The 15,381-nt window shown below is 41.2% G+C and overlaps 1 protein-coding gene across 14 annotated transcripts in view; it reads right to left on the bottom strand.

Annotated features, from left to right (window-relative positions):
- The window catches only part of TIAM1 (TIAM Rac1 associated GEF 1), a 188,274-nt gene that overhangs the window by 65,105 nt on the left and 107,788 nt on the right, over window positions 1-15,381 (bottom strand). For 10 of the 14 annotated variants that reach the window (XM_083500321.1, XM_083500318.1, XM_083500320.1 and 7 more), the window contains one exon: window positions 11,724-12,703. In XM_083500321.1, coding sequence (XP_083356447.1) covers window positions 11,724-12,692 — 969 coding nt within the window. In that variant the 5' untranslated portion in view covers window positions 12,693-12,703. Of the gene's footprint in view, window positions 1-8,269; window positions 8,382-11,723; window positions 12,704-15,084; window positions 15,253-15,381 lie in introns of those variants that run through there. The other 4 variants (XM_083500326.1, XM_083500330.1, XM_083500329.1 and 1 more) reach the window with 3 other exon arrangements.

Here is a 15,381-nt window from a genome sequence, read left to right as displayed (position 1 = left end):
ACAGCCAGCAATAACAATTGCCTTATCCCAGGAGTATCCCTTTGCTGATCCCATCAGTAGTTGGATAGCCAAGTGTGCTTAGTTAAGAGCTCATTCTCAAATACATAATACAGTGGTAACTCGGGTTACAAATGTAATTTGTTCCGGAAGTCCGTTCTTAGCCCGAAATCGTTCTTAACCTGAGGAACGCTTTTGCTAAGGGGGCCACCCACTGCCTCCGTGCCACCAGCACACGATTTCTGTTCTCATCCTGGGGCAAAGTTCTCAACCCGAGGTACTACTTCCGGGTTAGCAGAGTTTGTAACCCAAAGTGTTTGTAACCTGAGGTACCACTGGAACAGAGAAATGGAACTGTAACCAATCTAGAATTTTGTTCTTAGGAAGTGTTTGCCTATTGATGCAAGAAAATGGTTATAATCTATATTGTGCTATGAATTTAGATATGATGGGACTGTGCTGCTGTTGTCAGCACTTTCACATAGCTGGTGTCACTGTGTTATGATGAAAGATGTGCCATCTGTGCCCAACAACTCTTTGTCCTACATTTAGTTAGACTATATAGATACGACCTTGAAGGTGGTATCAGTTTTGGTGGTCTAGGTAGAAAATGCAGATTCCATGAGATGAACAATGGTCTGACTTTAGGAACGCTTTCTTTTTCAAATAATTTTTGTTAAAGGTTTTCTTGGTTTACAAAAGTACATGCACTATCTCTTTCAGATTGTGAAGTCTTTTCTACAGATCAGTTACATTTGATATGAGACATTAGTGTGGGACACAGTATAGGGTTGGGGGAGAAGAGAGAGGGGAAAGGGGTGGGAAACCTACGCTCTTTTATATAGTGTGCATGTGGGTTTTTTGACAGCATCAACTGGGTAGGCTTTCTACATGGTGGTTTGTCTTGTTCCAACCGATCTCTTTAATTCTGAAGAAATTGGGTCATTTCATATGTCAAAGCTTAAGTGGCCCATCAAAGTATATATCAAAAACTGTGGCTGTGACACCTGTGTTTTTGCAAAGGTGTACTTTGCAGGTAGACCCATCAGGGAGCTCTGATTGGTTGCAGTTCCCTATTTGAATGTTGACTTGATTGCCTCTGCATAGTGTGAGAGAAGGGCCTATGATAGGGGTCACCAACCTAAGGCCCATGGGGGGTCATTTAGCTGGCCCATGGACCCCTGCTGCCCACTTGGGGACCCCCGCCACCCGCTCAGTCGGCTCCCATGCACCGCACTAAACCATCGCAGAGCAGGGACCGCCTTCTGCAATGGCTTCCCATTGGCTGCAGGAAGCTCCTGCAGCCAATGGGAAGCTGCGCATGCCTCCTCTGTGCTGGAAATAGCATTTGCACATGCGCACGCACGCACTCCGGCCCACTGCGGCGTCTGCGGGATCGTGAACCAGCCCAGGCCACAAAACTTTGCCGACCCCTGGCCTATGACTTTGCTGCCTTTACACAAACTATTACATGATCTACATTAAAGCAAACTTAAACCTTGCTTTGAGAACATGTTTGAACATGCGCAAGATTAAACCAGAAAAAAATGCTGAACAAGTCAATAAGACATCTGGAAAAGGTTTACCTGAGCAATCATGTAAATGAATAAAAACAGTGTCTCATGGCACCCCTCTGAAAATGAATGTATGTGGCAGAGATAGATTTCCCAAACCAGATGCCAACTAGGTCATAGAAAAATGCACAAAAACATTCTGAAAATAAATGTTTCAAACATGCACTTAACTGGAAAGGTTAACTGTTGGAAATTACACCCATCTAATCGAGAACAGTACCCCAAACTGTCAGTTGTGGCAACTCATTGTGCATTTTTGCATGGAGGTCCTTGAAACGTATAATATATAATCAAGAGGTTTTCTGCAGTTAAAAAACTACTGTTGTCTAAATCTCAAAATCCCACTGCTAAGACATTTTGTACAACAACAAAAATTATTAGAGCCATTATCTGGAGCTGACTTTTGACTGATAGCACAAAATAGGAGAGTCAGAGAAGAACAATGTCTATTCTAGGAGTACAAACCATTTGCTATTACATACTAGAATACGAATCCCTATATGTTTTAAGACATGATATTATCTCATACACTCAAAGTGTGGCCTTCAGGTCATGCTTTCAGGATAACCTTAAAGCTGTTTGACTGATTTTTGGAATAATTTTATGTTCATTACAGCAAACACATGGCGGAAAATAAGAGAAATTTTATTTCTCATGTTAAACACAGATGCATCTTTCATATGTCAAATATTCAAGGCATAAAAATGATTTTCCTGCACATTTGTTTGCAGAAGTTAGGCATGAAAACCTAAGAGGGTAAGTGGAGCTTTTCTGGCTACATTAGTCCAAAATCCTGCATCCCACATTGGCCAGTCAGTTGTGTTTTGGAACCCCACACTAGACATGAAGGCAGCAGCACTCCCTGCTGCAGCCACCCAGCAATGGGCATTCAGTGACTTTGTAGTTAAGCAACGCCGACAGAATTTGTCTAATCCTCTTTCAAAGACACTTAAACTCATGGTTATCTCTGCATCTTGCAAAAGTCTAATACCCAGTGCTATTTTTCTAGAAAAAGAGGTGCCAGAACTCACCATGAACACCTCTTTCACTCTCTTAGAATGGCAATGGTACCCACCTGAGAGGTGCCAGAACTGAGTTCTGGCAAGTTCCAGCAGGGGGAAAAAGGCCCTGCTAATACCACAGATTAATTATGCATTATGTGTGAATAAGCTATCTCTTTTCTTCATCTCGAATCTACTGCCAATCAACTATTGAATGACACCTTCCCATGTTTTGATATTATGAGAGAGACACACTGAACATGATTTTATAAACGTCAGTCAAACCTGAAACACATTAACCTTTCCTCATAGGAAACATGTTCCAACCCTTTTCTCATATTGCTTGCCCTTTTCTGCATATTGCTTGATGTATATGCAATGGGCTTTGAGAAACACAATTTTTTTAATACACATCACAGAAATCTACAAACAACCTATGTCCTTTCCTTATCAGTATTATCTGTTCCCCAACAGACATACAGAAAAGCATATGCTGCCTTTTCAATGTGGGTTGAATGTGACAGCAACTCTCATTGCACTCAAAATTAATTGCTTTCATTAAAGATTAAATAGGGCCAAAGTTGGATAGAATGTTAAGTTTCAGATCCTGTTTTGCTTTTAAATGCTTTGATAGAGCAGCGTGTGCTGTATATTGGCTTGGTAGCATTTTACTGTTTTTATTACTGCAGACTGCACAGAACTGTTGATAACAGAGCAAGCTAAAAACGCCCAGAGAGAGAAATAAATAAACATACAACATTCCTTGCGCCCTCCAGAAACATGCTGGTCACAGCCCATCTAACGCAGCTACTCAGAAATATTCATAAGCATTTTGCATGTTCAGCAAACAAATGAGGGAAAGGGGCATCATTTTATCATCTCTCAGTTCTCATTTAATTCCTTTTGAGATCTCACTCCCTCCAACTTCTGGTTTCATTTGCCCAAATATTTTCTGTACTTCTGCATCCTGTGGGGTTCCTCCAAGCCTGCTGGCAAGTCCCTCTTCAGCATGGGTGGTGCCATTTTAACTAGATAAGCTACAGCTGAACATCACAAATAGAGGAAATGATTAAAAAGTTATCAAAACATTAAACAACTGTTTCAAAGTCAGTTCCTTTGGCATATATTGAAAAAAGGCTTCCATGCCCAGGGATGCTATGAAGAGCTACGTGTCTCCTGAGTTCTCCTTCTGCTAACCAAGCAGGACCTCAAAGAAATAAAATGCTACCCCTTCTGATCACTCCATGCACCTTTGAAGCAGAGCAGCGGTAGGTACCTTGAGGTTCACTAGATCAAATTTCTTAGGTAATACCTGTGCTATGTTAGTCCTGGGAGATTGCATGTCTCAGATCTTCAGGAAAAAATAAGATCTGCTCTTAGGAATGTAGGAAGCTTGATTTATCTTGAGTCACACCATTGCTCATCTAACTCATCATTGCTCAGTTCCTCTCAAGGGTATGAGGCAGATGTTTTCCCCATCACTTGCTACCCAATCCTTCCAAATGGAGATGCCTCAGAACTTCTGCAAGCAAAAGATGTGCTCTACAATTGAGACATGGTCTAGCCTTCGAAGGCCCAGTTCACGTTGCTTGAAACCACAATTAAGCTTAACTGTAGTTTAAAGGTGAAGGTGCAGCACGCTGCTGCCCAAAGAGCAACTTGTGGCTGTTTTGCTCCTCCTCCTGTTGTACTACCAGGATCTGACCCATGGCTTGCCTTAGCAAAACATCCAAACCCAGGAACATGGTTAGTCCCTCTCCAAACAAACCACAAGCTATAACTATCATTTGTTCTTGCCTTACCACTCATTGTTTGTTTGGAGAGAGACAAGCCTTGATTTGGATATAATGCTAAGACAAACCATAGCTTGGTTTCTGGTAGCATGGTGGCAGCAGGAGAGCAGCGTAGTGCTACAATTCTTCCCTATACACCAGCATGTGGCATGTTGATCTTTGAACCATTGTTTAACCAAACTATTGTTTAAAGCGAACTGCTTATGTAATTTAAGTTCACCTGAAGAATGTGTGTGTGTGCAGACAGAACAACTTGAGTGCTGAGAATGAGGTTTTTTTTAGTGGATTTTATTAATTTGCTTGTTTTCTCATTATCAGACCACACCTGGAGTAATGTGTCCAGTTTTGGGTGCCACAATTGAAGGAGGATATTGACAACCTGGAACATGTGCAGAGGAGGGCAACTAAGATGATCACGGGTCTGGAAACCAAGCCATATTAAGAATGGTTGAGGGGGTTGGGTATGTTTAAGCAAGGAAAAGAGGAGCCTGAGATGACCTATGATAGCCATCTTCAAATATCTAAAGAGCTGTCACATGGAGAATGGAGCAAGCTCATTTTCTCTTGCCCCGGAGGCTAGAACCTGAACCAGTGGCTTCAAGTTTCAAGAAAGGAGAGTATTAAGTAAAAATTTAGGACTGTATCTTTCATCCTGCTCCAAACTACTGTACCTAGAAGTCAATCACAGTGGTTTCAATGGAGTTAACTTCCAATAAGTATGCTTGAGATTCCACCTAAATCCCAATGTGGCTTTGTGCCCTGGTATTATTTCTTAGTGTTTTAACTCTAATTAATGCCACTAAATACAAATTAATTACCTTGGTTTTAAACCCAGGGGGATTAGACTACAAAACCTCTTATGGAGACAAGTCAACAGAGGTGCACAAAGTTTCCCAAATCCCCTTCAGTATGGAGTATATCTATAATCAAGAGGGGTCACAAGTATTTTAAAGGCCATTTTGGGCTATGTGTCTCCACCCATCCTTATTTTTAATGCAAGCTGTGTTTAGTCTACCAGACAAGTGGTAGATTTCTCAACTCCTCAGTGTTACCTTCTGACAAACACATCCGATTTCAATCTTGTCTTTCAGGTCTGAAAAGCCGAAGCTGTGGAGTACTCATTTGGAAACCTAAACAGAACGCAATTACTGCAAAGTGCTCTTACGTTTAACCAGTGTGTGTGTGTGTGTGTGTGTGTGTGTGTGTGTGTCACAATTGTGTGACAATTTGCTCCTACCTCCAATGATATGGATTTAAAATTTTATTTTGAAGTATAGTGTCAGGACATATAGCTATTCATTTTGTAATCAAAATGACAAGCTAGGTAACAGCTCTCGCTCCCACCAGCCATTACTTCAAAGGAAGATTCATAGGAGTTGACAATGGGGAATTAAGTATTGATTGCAGAATTATAATTCCAGCTAAAAACCCATCCGTAGCGGGTGAGGGAGGGGAGTTTAAGGCAGCAAAAGCACTTTGCTAAATCTGTACTTTTTTAGGCGCGACAGCTGCACATCAAATCGTTTTTTCAGAAACTTCACACAGTATGGGCATATTATTGTTACTAATTTTATATTGATTTTATATGTACACAGGTGCTGTGGTTTTCTCACTGCTTTGAATCCTAGGATCCGAAGCTGGTAAGGATTATGATGATTTTTTGAGGGAAAGAGATCTAGCCCCTTATCAGAACTGCAGTCTGCAGGGCTTCTGTGGTGAAACGGAATGGCTACTAAACCAGTGAGTAAAGCAGAAAGGCTCCGTGTTCCTCTTTCCATTGATAATTAGCACTTCAAAAAGAGGGAAACAGTAAACAGTAGAGCAGAAAAGGAAGGAAAGAGTCACACACACACACACACAGAGAGAGAGAGAGAGAGAGAGAGAGAGAGCAATAAATTGTTCCTTTTTTGTTTTCCATAATCACCACTATTCTCAAAATGTGTATTTACCAATTCAGTGGTTTGTAAAACTTTGCCAGAGTTTTGTTTCAGGGAGGAAGGATGTCAAATAAACTGCTCATTGGAACATTTGCTCTCTTGACAGGTGAATAAAATGCAAGAAAAAGGTGGTACCAAGCTGAATGCAAGGAGCTGGTCTGGTATTCTTCCCTCAGCGGCAAAAGCTGAATTGTATTTTCCCTTCAACTCTCTAGGAGGTCTTGCTCAGCTATAGTGAACACTTAATATTAAAATGAAACTGCTGTGTGGGTGCCCCCAAAACAACTCCTAGATATTAATTGCATGTGCATATTGACACTAATTATTTCCAAAGCACCAAAAGGCTGTCCCAATTAAAGAAAAGCAACACCCACGTTTAAGCTCCAATTTAAATAAGTGATGCTAAGAAGGGGGGGGGGGTTATACTACTAAGCTTCAGGAAACTAAGATTCTATTCGCTTTCTCAAAAGAAAACAAAGAACATTTCCTTCGGCTATGTCTGCATAATGAGGTCATCAACACTGGTAGACTAAAAGAATACTGGGTTCTCTGCTCCTTTTCAGTTTCGCTTTGTAAGTGAAAGACTCCAGAATCCATTTTAGAAGCCAGTTTGAGCACTAAAAAATGGATCTCCCATTTTTTCCAACCAAGAGAACATGTACACAGTATGGATAAAGCAACTTCTGATCAGCACTGAAGGACACCCAGGTAGGAAGTTAGGCTTGTAGTTCTGACAGTTTTGAGGAAGGCCAGTACTTTCAGGCACCCCTTAATTTGTTCTTTTCCCTGTAGCTTAAAGCTGTCAAGAGGAATGTGGGCATGTTCAGATTTGTAGCTTTCATTGACTGACTGATTGATTGATTGATTGATTGATTTGATTTGACTTTAAAACCATTAAAAAGATCCCAATGAAATCTGCAATACCTAATCAGAACAATAAAAAATCCATTAATAAAACCATTAAAATATACATAAACCAATTACATTTAAAAATTACCACCTATCAAATTTAATTAGCACAATACAGGCAGCATAATAATGGTATTGGGTACCTCAGTCTGTCAAAGGACCCAAGTGAAAGTAATGTCTTCAAATGCTACCAAAAACTCAATAATGAGGATGGCAACTGGATCTCTATGGGGAGGTAATTCCGCTGATGTTGTGTCCCATATCACTGCACAGTGGGCTGTGATGGTCAGAAGTAGCATCATAAGGGCTTCCCCCAACAGACCTTAACAACTGATAATGAGAAACATACTCAAGCATTTGGGACCAAACTCATTCAGCATTATATGTATTAATTCCAAAATTCTTGATTGGCCCCAGTAGCATACAATATATTGGTAAACAGTTGTTATGTGGTCCCAGTTAAATATGCCACCACAACTCCAGCAGCCATAATCTGCATTAGCTGCAGCTTCCAGACTGTCTATAAGAGCACATTATGGTTGACTAATTGCAAAGTTACCAGAACACTGGTTCTTCTAGTAAGTCTATCTTGATCCAGGAACAGCTGTACTTGGTGTACCAGCCGGAGGTGGAAATAAGACACTTCTTGCCACTGCTGCCATCTACGGTACGTCTCCAATGCCAGTGTTAAATTGAAGAGCACCTCTCTTCCCCACAAGCAAAGGAGCTGCTCTTTCAGGAAGAAAAGTTCTATCTAGAACCAACTGTCTCTCCATTTCCTGAACACAAAAGCTGTCCATCAACACCTCCATCATATCAGGATTCAGTGCCAATTTACTGGCTCTCATCCAGCCCATTACTGCCTCCTGACACTGCCCTTTCCCCTCAAGGAACCTAGATGCTAAAACAGCATAGAGACAAGACAGAGCCCTGTGCTCATAGGACAGAGCAAAATACATAGAACAATTGCCCAGTGGCTGAGCAGCAGCACCCAAATGATGCTCTTTCAAAACAGCACTGCAGCACTGGAACAGAACCACTACACCGCTGTTCCTCACCATATCACTGTATCTCCAACTCCCAACCTGCAGAGCTACTTCAGGAGGACATCATGGTTGATGGTATCAAAGGCTGCAGCGTGATCAAGAAGAATCAACAGGCTCACTCTCCTTTTCTGTGTCTCTACCAATACAGGTTATCACCCAGCGTGGTCAAAGCTGATTTAGCGCTGAAACCAGGCCTGAATCCAGATTGAAATGGGTCAAGATAATTCCTTTCATTCCAAACAAATCTGAAATTGTCCAGCTACTGCCCTGTCCACCACCTTGCCTGAAAAGGGGGTATTAGCAGAACCTTTGGGTCAGTCAACTGATTTCAATGGGTTTATTTTCAAGTATGGCTTAGTTTGATAGCGTAGAGATGCAGGTGGTGCTGTGGTTTAAACCACTGAGCCTCTTGGGCTTGCCAGTTGGAAGGTCTGCAGTTTGAATCCGCGTGACGGAGTGAGCTCCTGTTGCTCTGTCCCAGCTTCTACCAACCTAGCAGTTCGAAAGCACGCCAGCGTTAGATAAATAGGTACCATTGCGGCAGGAAGGTAAGCGGTGCTTCCATGTGCTCTGGCACTCGTCGCAGTCCTCTGTGCACCAGTAGCAGTTTAGTCATGCTGGCCACATGACCTGGAAAGCTGTCTGTGGACAAACACCGGCTCCCTCACCCTAAAAAGCGAGATGAGCGGCCACACTCCAGATTCGCCTTTGGATGAACAACTGTGAGGTTCTTTACCTTTGCCTCTCTAGTTGGATATCACCAACAGCTTTAATTTGTGCTCAGCAGCCTTGACAGAACTGTGAAGAACGTCTATATTGATGTTGCATAAGCACCCCTACTAAAAGGCTGATGCTTTTGGGGGGTTTTTTGTTTTTAATATAGAGCTTCTGCTGTGGGAAAACAGCATCATCTGTTTCAGAATGTCATTTTTATATTTAGAAACAGCACATCTTCATGGATCAAACGCAAGCAGCTAATCCAGATACCCGCCTCCAGTTACCTCCTACAAGTTAGTGCCAACTGATGCATTCTTTTTCTTCCCCTCTCTCCCCCTCCCCATCCATTCAGGCTTCTCCTTGCCATCCAGTGGGCATCTTTCGCTGATGTGTTATTTATCCCAACACCTACACTTGTAGAAGCTGTTCATCTGACCAGCTCACACTGTCAGATCTAATTGCACTTAAGAATGGTGCATTGCCCAAACTTAACTCAGCATCAGGATGCAAGTCAGATGGTTTATCGCCCCTATCCAATCCCTACGTGAAATGTTTTTCTTTTTCCGGGTCACAAGATAAGAGTCTGCATTCTCTGCTACATATGTACTAAAATGGAACATAAAATAAAATCAGAGTAGTCACTGAAGCATGCTGTCTAGCGCTAGTCTTGACCTATTTGTTCAGGCTTCTTTCTGGGATTGTTCAATTTCATCCGCTAGCTACATTTCACAACAGATAGCTACAAAAGGCAAATACCAAAAACCAAGAAACGCTATAACTAACCTCATTTGAGCAATTACTTCTTAGAAGATGAATGCCGTAAAGACTATTAATTACAAATATATGTCAACAGGAAGAGTTGCACATTGAATATACCGTATACAGGATAAATTTCATAGTTTCCTTTTGACCTGACTCATACTCTTACTTAGGTTGAGAGCAGACCGGTACAACATGCAGAATATGCCATCTCTAGAACTTACAGTAGCTACAAAATAATAAAGAAAATAGCAAACGTTTAAACTTGGTCAAGTCAAGAAATTTCTGCTTGGGACAATGTTAAGCCTATGGTTGGCATGATTGTATATTTATGAAAATATACATTTTATGTCATTGGATGTCCATATAAAGGGGGATAAGAAAGGTATGGTTCTTTCTTTATTAGCCCCAACATTTCCCGCCTTGGCTTGTCAGCTATTATTTGCAGAACTACTTGACAGAGGAAGTTGGCTTATATTTGTCTATTCATGCATGTTGTATTTATACCATACAACGAAAAGGCACTTACATCCCTAGAAAACATGGAGGTGTGGTCCCAATTAATAGGTAAGTAGATTTTGGAGTAATAGTTTGGTTGGAGAAAAGGTACTGCTTTATCCCTAGAAGGCTGACTTGGTGGCTGTGCCTGAAACTGACATATCAGTTAAAGCTGTAGCCTATCTCAAAGCCACTCATACCATCTGAGCTAAAAGAACACCTCCATGCAAGGTCTTGGCAACTGCTTAAGGCCTGAGAAAAAAACAACATCATGCAAATTTAAGACCAGAGTCTCATATCACTGCTACAGCTGGTCACAGGAAACTAACAAGGGGAAAGAGGAACTTGAGTATATCAAATCAGGGAGGAAATGATGGAACAGAGAAATCGGGCAGCAGAATAAGGCATTTTAGAATTTCTTGATAGCGATAACCAGTATGACCAGGGAGATGATCTGGGAGATAAAGCTGATGGCACTTTATGCATGCTGATAAATGATGGAAATTCCTACCCTTTGCACTAGGAGTGGAGACATGCCACAGCCAGCACCATGAAAGTGCAGAGTTGCTGAATGGACAGCTGCCCCAGACACAAATTCTACACAAACTCCATTACCAAGCAGCAGCTACTGGCAATTCTGCCTACAAACCATCTCACCAGTGCCACTGGTGATAACAAAACTGCTCTCACCTTCAATTTATATGTCAATTAACTGTGATGAATGGTTGTGGTATTCTTGTTATTTTTTATGCACTGAGAATGAAACATATTTAATAAAAAGTAATAGAACATCAGGAAATGTTAAAAGTAGCATTGTTTCAAAGCCTACAGAGCCACCATCTTTCTTTTTGACTGGACAAAGTAGTAGTTTTCTCCTTTTCTCCGCAGCAGCAGTGGGCAGCAGGCTCCGCTCCGCGCCGCCCACTGCAGCCATACCCAGCATATAAGACGACCCCCGACTTTTTGACCTCTTTTCCGGGGTTAAAAAGTCGTCTTATATGCCAGAATCTACGGTACGTTGCTGCTAACAATTAAGCCACTGATAACTAAGATGATATTTGCATATATGATCTGTTACCACCCAAATGTTTTGTTATGTGAATATTTTGTCATGAAAATATGACTCTCATGAACCATGGTAGTTCTATAGTCTAATAACTGCAATTTGATTCTTAGGCAAGTCCCCTTACCAACAACTCCAATACTAAGAGTGTATGTTGTTGTTGTTGTTGTTGTTGTTGTTGTTGTTGTTGTTGTTGTTGTTGTTGTTGTTAGACTAGGTTGTATATAGATAAAATCACCTAGGAATCAAGTTCTACTTAATCATCAGGAAAGTATTGGTTCTGTCCATGGCTGCATTGACTCTTCATTACAAATCAAGGATCTGAATGGAACATAGCTATCAAACGATTTCAATTTTTAAAAACCCAGCATATTTATAGCAGTGAACACCACAGGTTGTCAAGTTTGAAATAAGTTATGGGTCTTTTACCTGAGTTGTTTTTGCTCGTCTGCCATGCATACTGTTGCTATGGCTCATTTTTGGGTGAGTGATTCCTTCCGAGAGGCAATGAGATTTCCTGCAGGGGAGCGTGTTGTAATTACTGTAAGAAGGAACATTCTCTGTTGTGGCTGGTGACATTTTGTGGTTCTCCATATCTGGAATATGAGACATTAAATTCCGACAGTACCCTCCTAGCGTATTTCGTGGACCCCCATTGATTGCAGCATTTGAGTTTTTTGGAGTATACAAGTCACTCATGGAATTGGCGCGCTGGCAGGTGACCAATGGCTGGCGACTGCTGACCGCCTCTCTCCCTCGAGTCTCCTCACTTTCCTTCTCCTCAGTAGAGCCTAGGATTTCTTCGTTGCTTGTCAAATGTTCTTGACTGAGATCAGAGAGTGAAAATTCCAAACTGTCCTCACGCCATATATCCGCAGATTTTGAACGTTTCTTCTTGAAACTTATAGGCTCCAAGAAATTGGTCCCATTTGTTGAATACGAATGTTGCCTGCTACCCCCTTCAGCCAGGTATGTTGATTCATCTCCATAAAGTCTACCACTTTCTGAATTTGGCATACTCTGTACTGAGGCTGCCATGAGGACTGTGCTGCTATCCACGCTGGGAGTAACCGAAGAATCAGTGTGGTAAGAAACTGGCCTTAAGCCCATATCCATCCTGTCTACCCAGATTGGGCTTCCAAAATCCTCCAAGTTGGCTTCTTGGGTAAAGGGCTCCAGGCCATTCTCTGCTAATGACTGAGGAATACTAGGAGTACTGCTAGATCGTGTGCTTACTTCTGAATTCCTGTGAATAATTTTTCCTGAGGAAGCATGTCTGGTCCGGCGAGATGCTTTGTTCGAAAGGCGAAGGGAACGTGATGTATGTTTTCTTCCCAAGCTGGCATGTTTCTCTCCATAAAATTGATGTTCTACATTTTGGCTCTCTGCATTTCCCATGGTTTAAGGGTCTGAAAGAACAAGAAACATGAATGTGTTACAAATGCAACCTATATTCTCCAAACATAAAGCGTCCCCACCCCTTTTCGTGTTAATAAAAGATTAGTTTAACCTGCCAGTGTTCCTGACAGACCCACTCATTATCCTATATATCAAGCAGCTGCTCTGTATGGATCTGACAAAACATGCCCAAGTCTCACAATGCTATGAGGTAATAAACAATACATATGCCATTACTTCCAAATTCATAAGTTGATCTACGAAATATAACCTGAATAAAAAGCAACACAGGCTTCACTGAAATAAAATCAAAAGGTAGCCAAGGGGTTGAATTAACCAATTATTTTCCCCACACCCCACAACAATACAAAATGCTTTTCTGTGACCCATGACTTTGTTTAACCCTCAGTCTGAAACTGAAATGGTTTACGCGAGGTGTGTCTGACTGTGAGTGGGTATGTATATACATATATCTTTTTTGTGCTCTCATACACAATTCAACAAATACCTGCCCTCTGTATTATGGCATGTGCTCATATATCAGTGTCTGCTGGAAACTTATTCTCCCAAGACTCAATTGGTAATTAATCCAACTGTTCTTATTATTTTATTGCTTTTATTATCATCACTGTATAGGTGTTAAGTTCCACTGCAATTTTTGCACTGTGCTGTAAACTTCTTTCAGATTTTTAGAAGAAAACAAGTATTGAAATATTTTTAAATACAATAAAATATAACGAAATTAATAGGAGTGCTGACTATAATAATCCAATGGAATTTAAGAGTCAACGTTGCTCTTTTTCAAGTTTTATATTTTATATCTCAGCAATGTGTCAAACCGGTTACCAATGAACACACTTGAACACAGTGGAATTTTTATTTTAAAAATGTGGACTTATGAGTTAAGAATGTATTCACAAGCCACTCAGGGCAGTGAGAATGGCAAAATTAGAAATCATGTTTCCCTAAAACAGGGTGCATACATGTTGCAGTGCTAATGGGAGATCAGGATAAACCAAATTACTACTCCTCAGGGGGTCAAACCAAACCTGAATGAAAATCCCAGAAAGAAACTTGATATTTTCTGGACAGAACCCTGAACCATTATCCAAAAGCCCCTCTTGAACATGACCTGGAACCACAACTCTCATCACCACCAAAAATCCAGACAAACTGGGCTACTTATTCTGGAATAAGAGCTCAGCCAAAAAAAAAACCTCTGGTGTGGAAATCTTAAAAGCTCCACCCGAAGCAGAATGGCTCAGAATAAGTCAAAGAAGAAAACAAAATGTCCCAAAGCGTTAGTGTTTCAGATTGCTCAAGGCTCTGGAATCTGCAGACACCTCCATGCAAATAGATTAAATGAATGAAGGCTTCCTTGCCTGAGTCACACTAATGAATGGACAGCAGGTCAAGGGCTGGATCCAAAGGGGAGCTCACATTCCAAGATGGTGGATGGCATGAAGCAATAGAGGTAGAATTCAAACTGTTTGGAATAACAAAAAGGAGGAAAAAACAGGGCTGTGTGTATCCCACAATTCTACAGGAATGCCGAAAAACCAGCAAATGTGATATTCTTAAAAATGCTTTCTAGTTTTAAAATGGTAGTTTGTAGCCTCATAGTTCTGGTGATTGTGGGCAATAGCTGATGAAACCTCAGAAGCCAGAGAATCTGCTAAACATTCTTCAGTTGTTTGAGAGAAGGACGTTATACAGCTCCTGCCCTTCCCACAGACAAACACAAGCAGATTATGCCTAAAGATAGATGCAGAGGCAGAAAGAGCTGCAATTACTTCTCTTTTTTATATTAAAATCAATTTTTAGCACACCAGTGAATCGCATGGTAGTATGTCATTCTTGCCTCTCCCTGATACCACCTTGCCCAGCTGGGAAAGGAAGTGTCCTGCACTTGGGTGCCAGAGATGGCTTCCATCTCAGCATCCTGACTTTCAAGGCACTTTGTTCCTCAGACGGAAGAGGAGAAAGCCAACAGTAGCAACCAGGCAGCTGAGCAAATGTACTGCATAAGGACAAGAATGATATGTCAACTGTTCAATTTACTAGTACACTGGAGACAGGTGTTAATACCAAACGAGGGCTGACAGCTCCATGGAAGTTGTTTCTATACTACATCTGTCTTTAGTCTCAAATATGCAAAATAGTACAACCTACCTATGCAAAATACAAATTCATTTAAAGTTAGTTTAATTTGTTATATGACTCATACAAGTTTCCTCGTCACTGAATACTGGTTACCCTTGGTGCAAAATTCTCTCTTAACAGTGTGAAACACACAGTCCTGGGGAAGGTCCACACCCACATACACACCCACAAGATACTCAAATGTCATCCGCAATTGTCAGTAGGACATTTCAAGAATTAAATGTTCTACCTACATAGCGAGGCTCCACTGCCATTCTTTTGGAGAAGGGCTTACAAATTTGACAACAGAGCAGCTCCACCATTCTCTCCACCATTTTCCATTTTTGTTTAAAATTCTATCTCCCCCAACAGTGGAAAGGGCAGCAGAAATCCATCCATTTATCACTCTTCGATCATCCTAAGTAGAAGCACAACACAGTACTTAAGAATGTTCAAGGGGCAACTAATCTCTTTCAGGCAACCTTAAGAGTGTAGTCTTAACTGCAATTAGGAGACTTTCAGAACAATCCTATACTTATTTACTCAG

This window comes from Podarcis liolepis, assembly GCF_965112155.1.
Source record: "Podarcis liolepis genome assembly, chromosome: 4".
Taxonomy (NCBI): domain Eukaryota; kingdom Metazoa; phylum Chordata; class Lepidosauria; order Squamata; family Lacertidae; genus Podarcis; species Podarcis liolepis.
The sequence above is the reverse complement of the archived record's forward strand: the minus strand, read 5'-3'. Positions and strand labels throughout refer to the sequence as shown.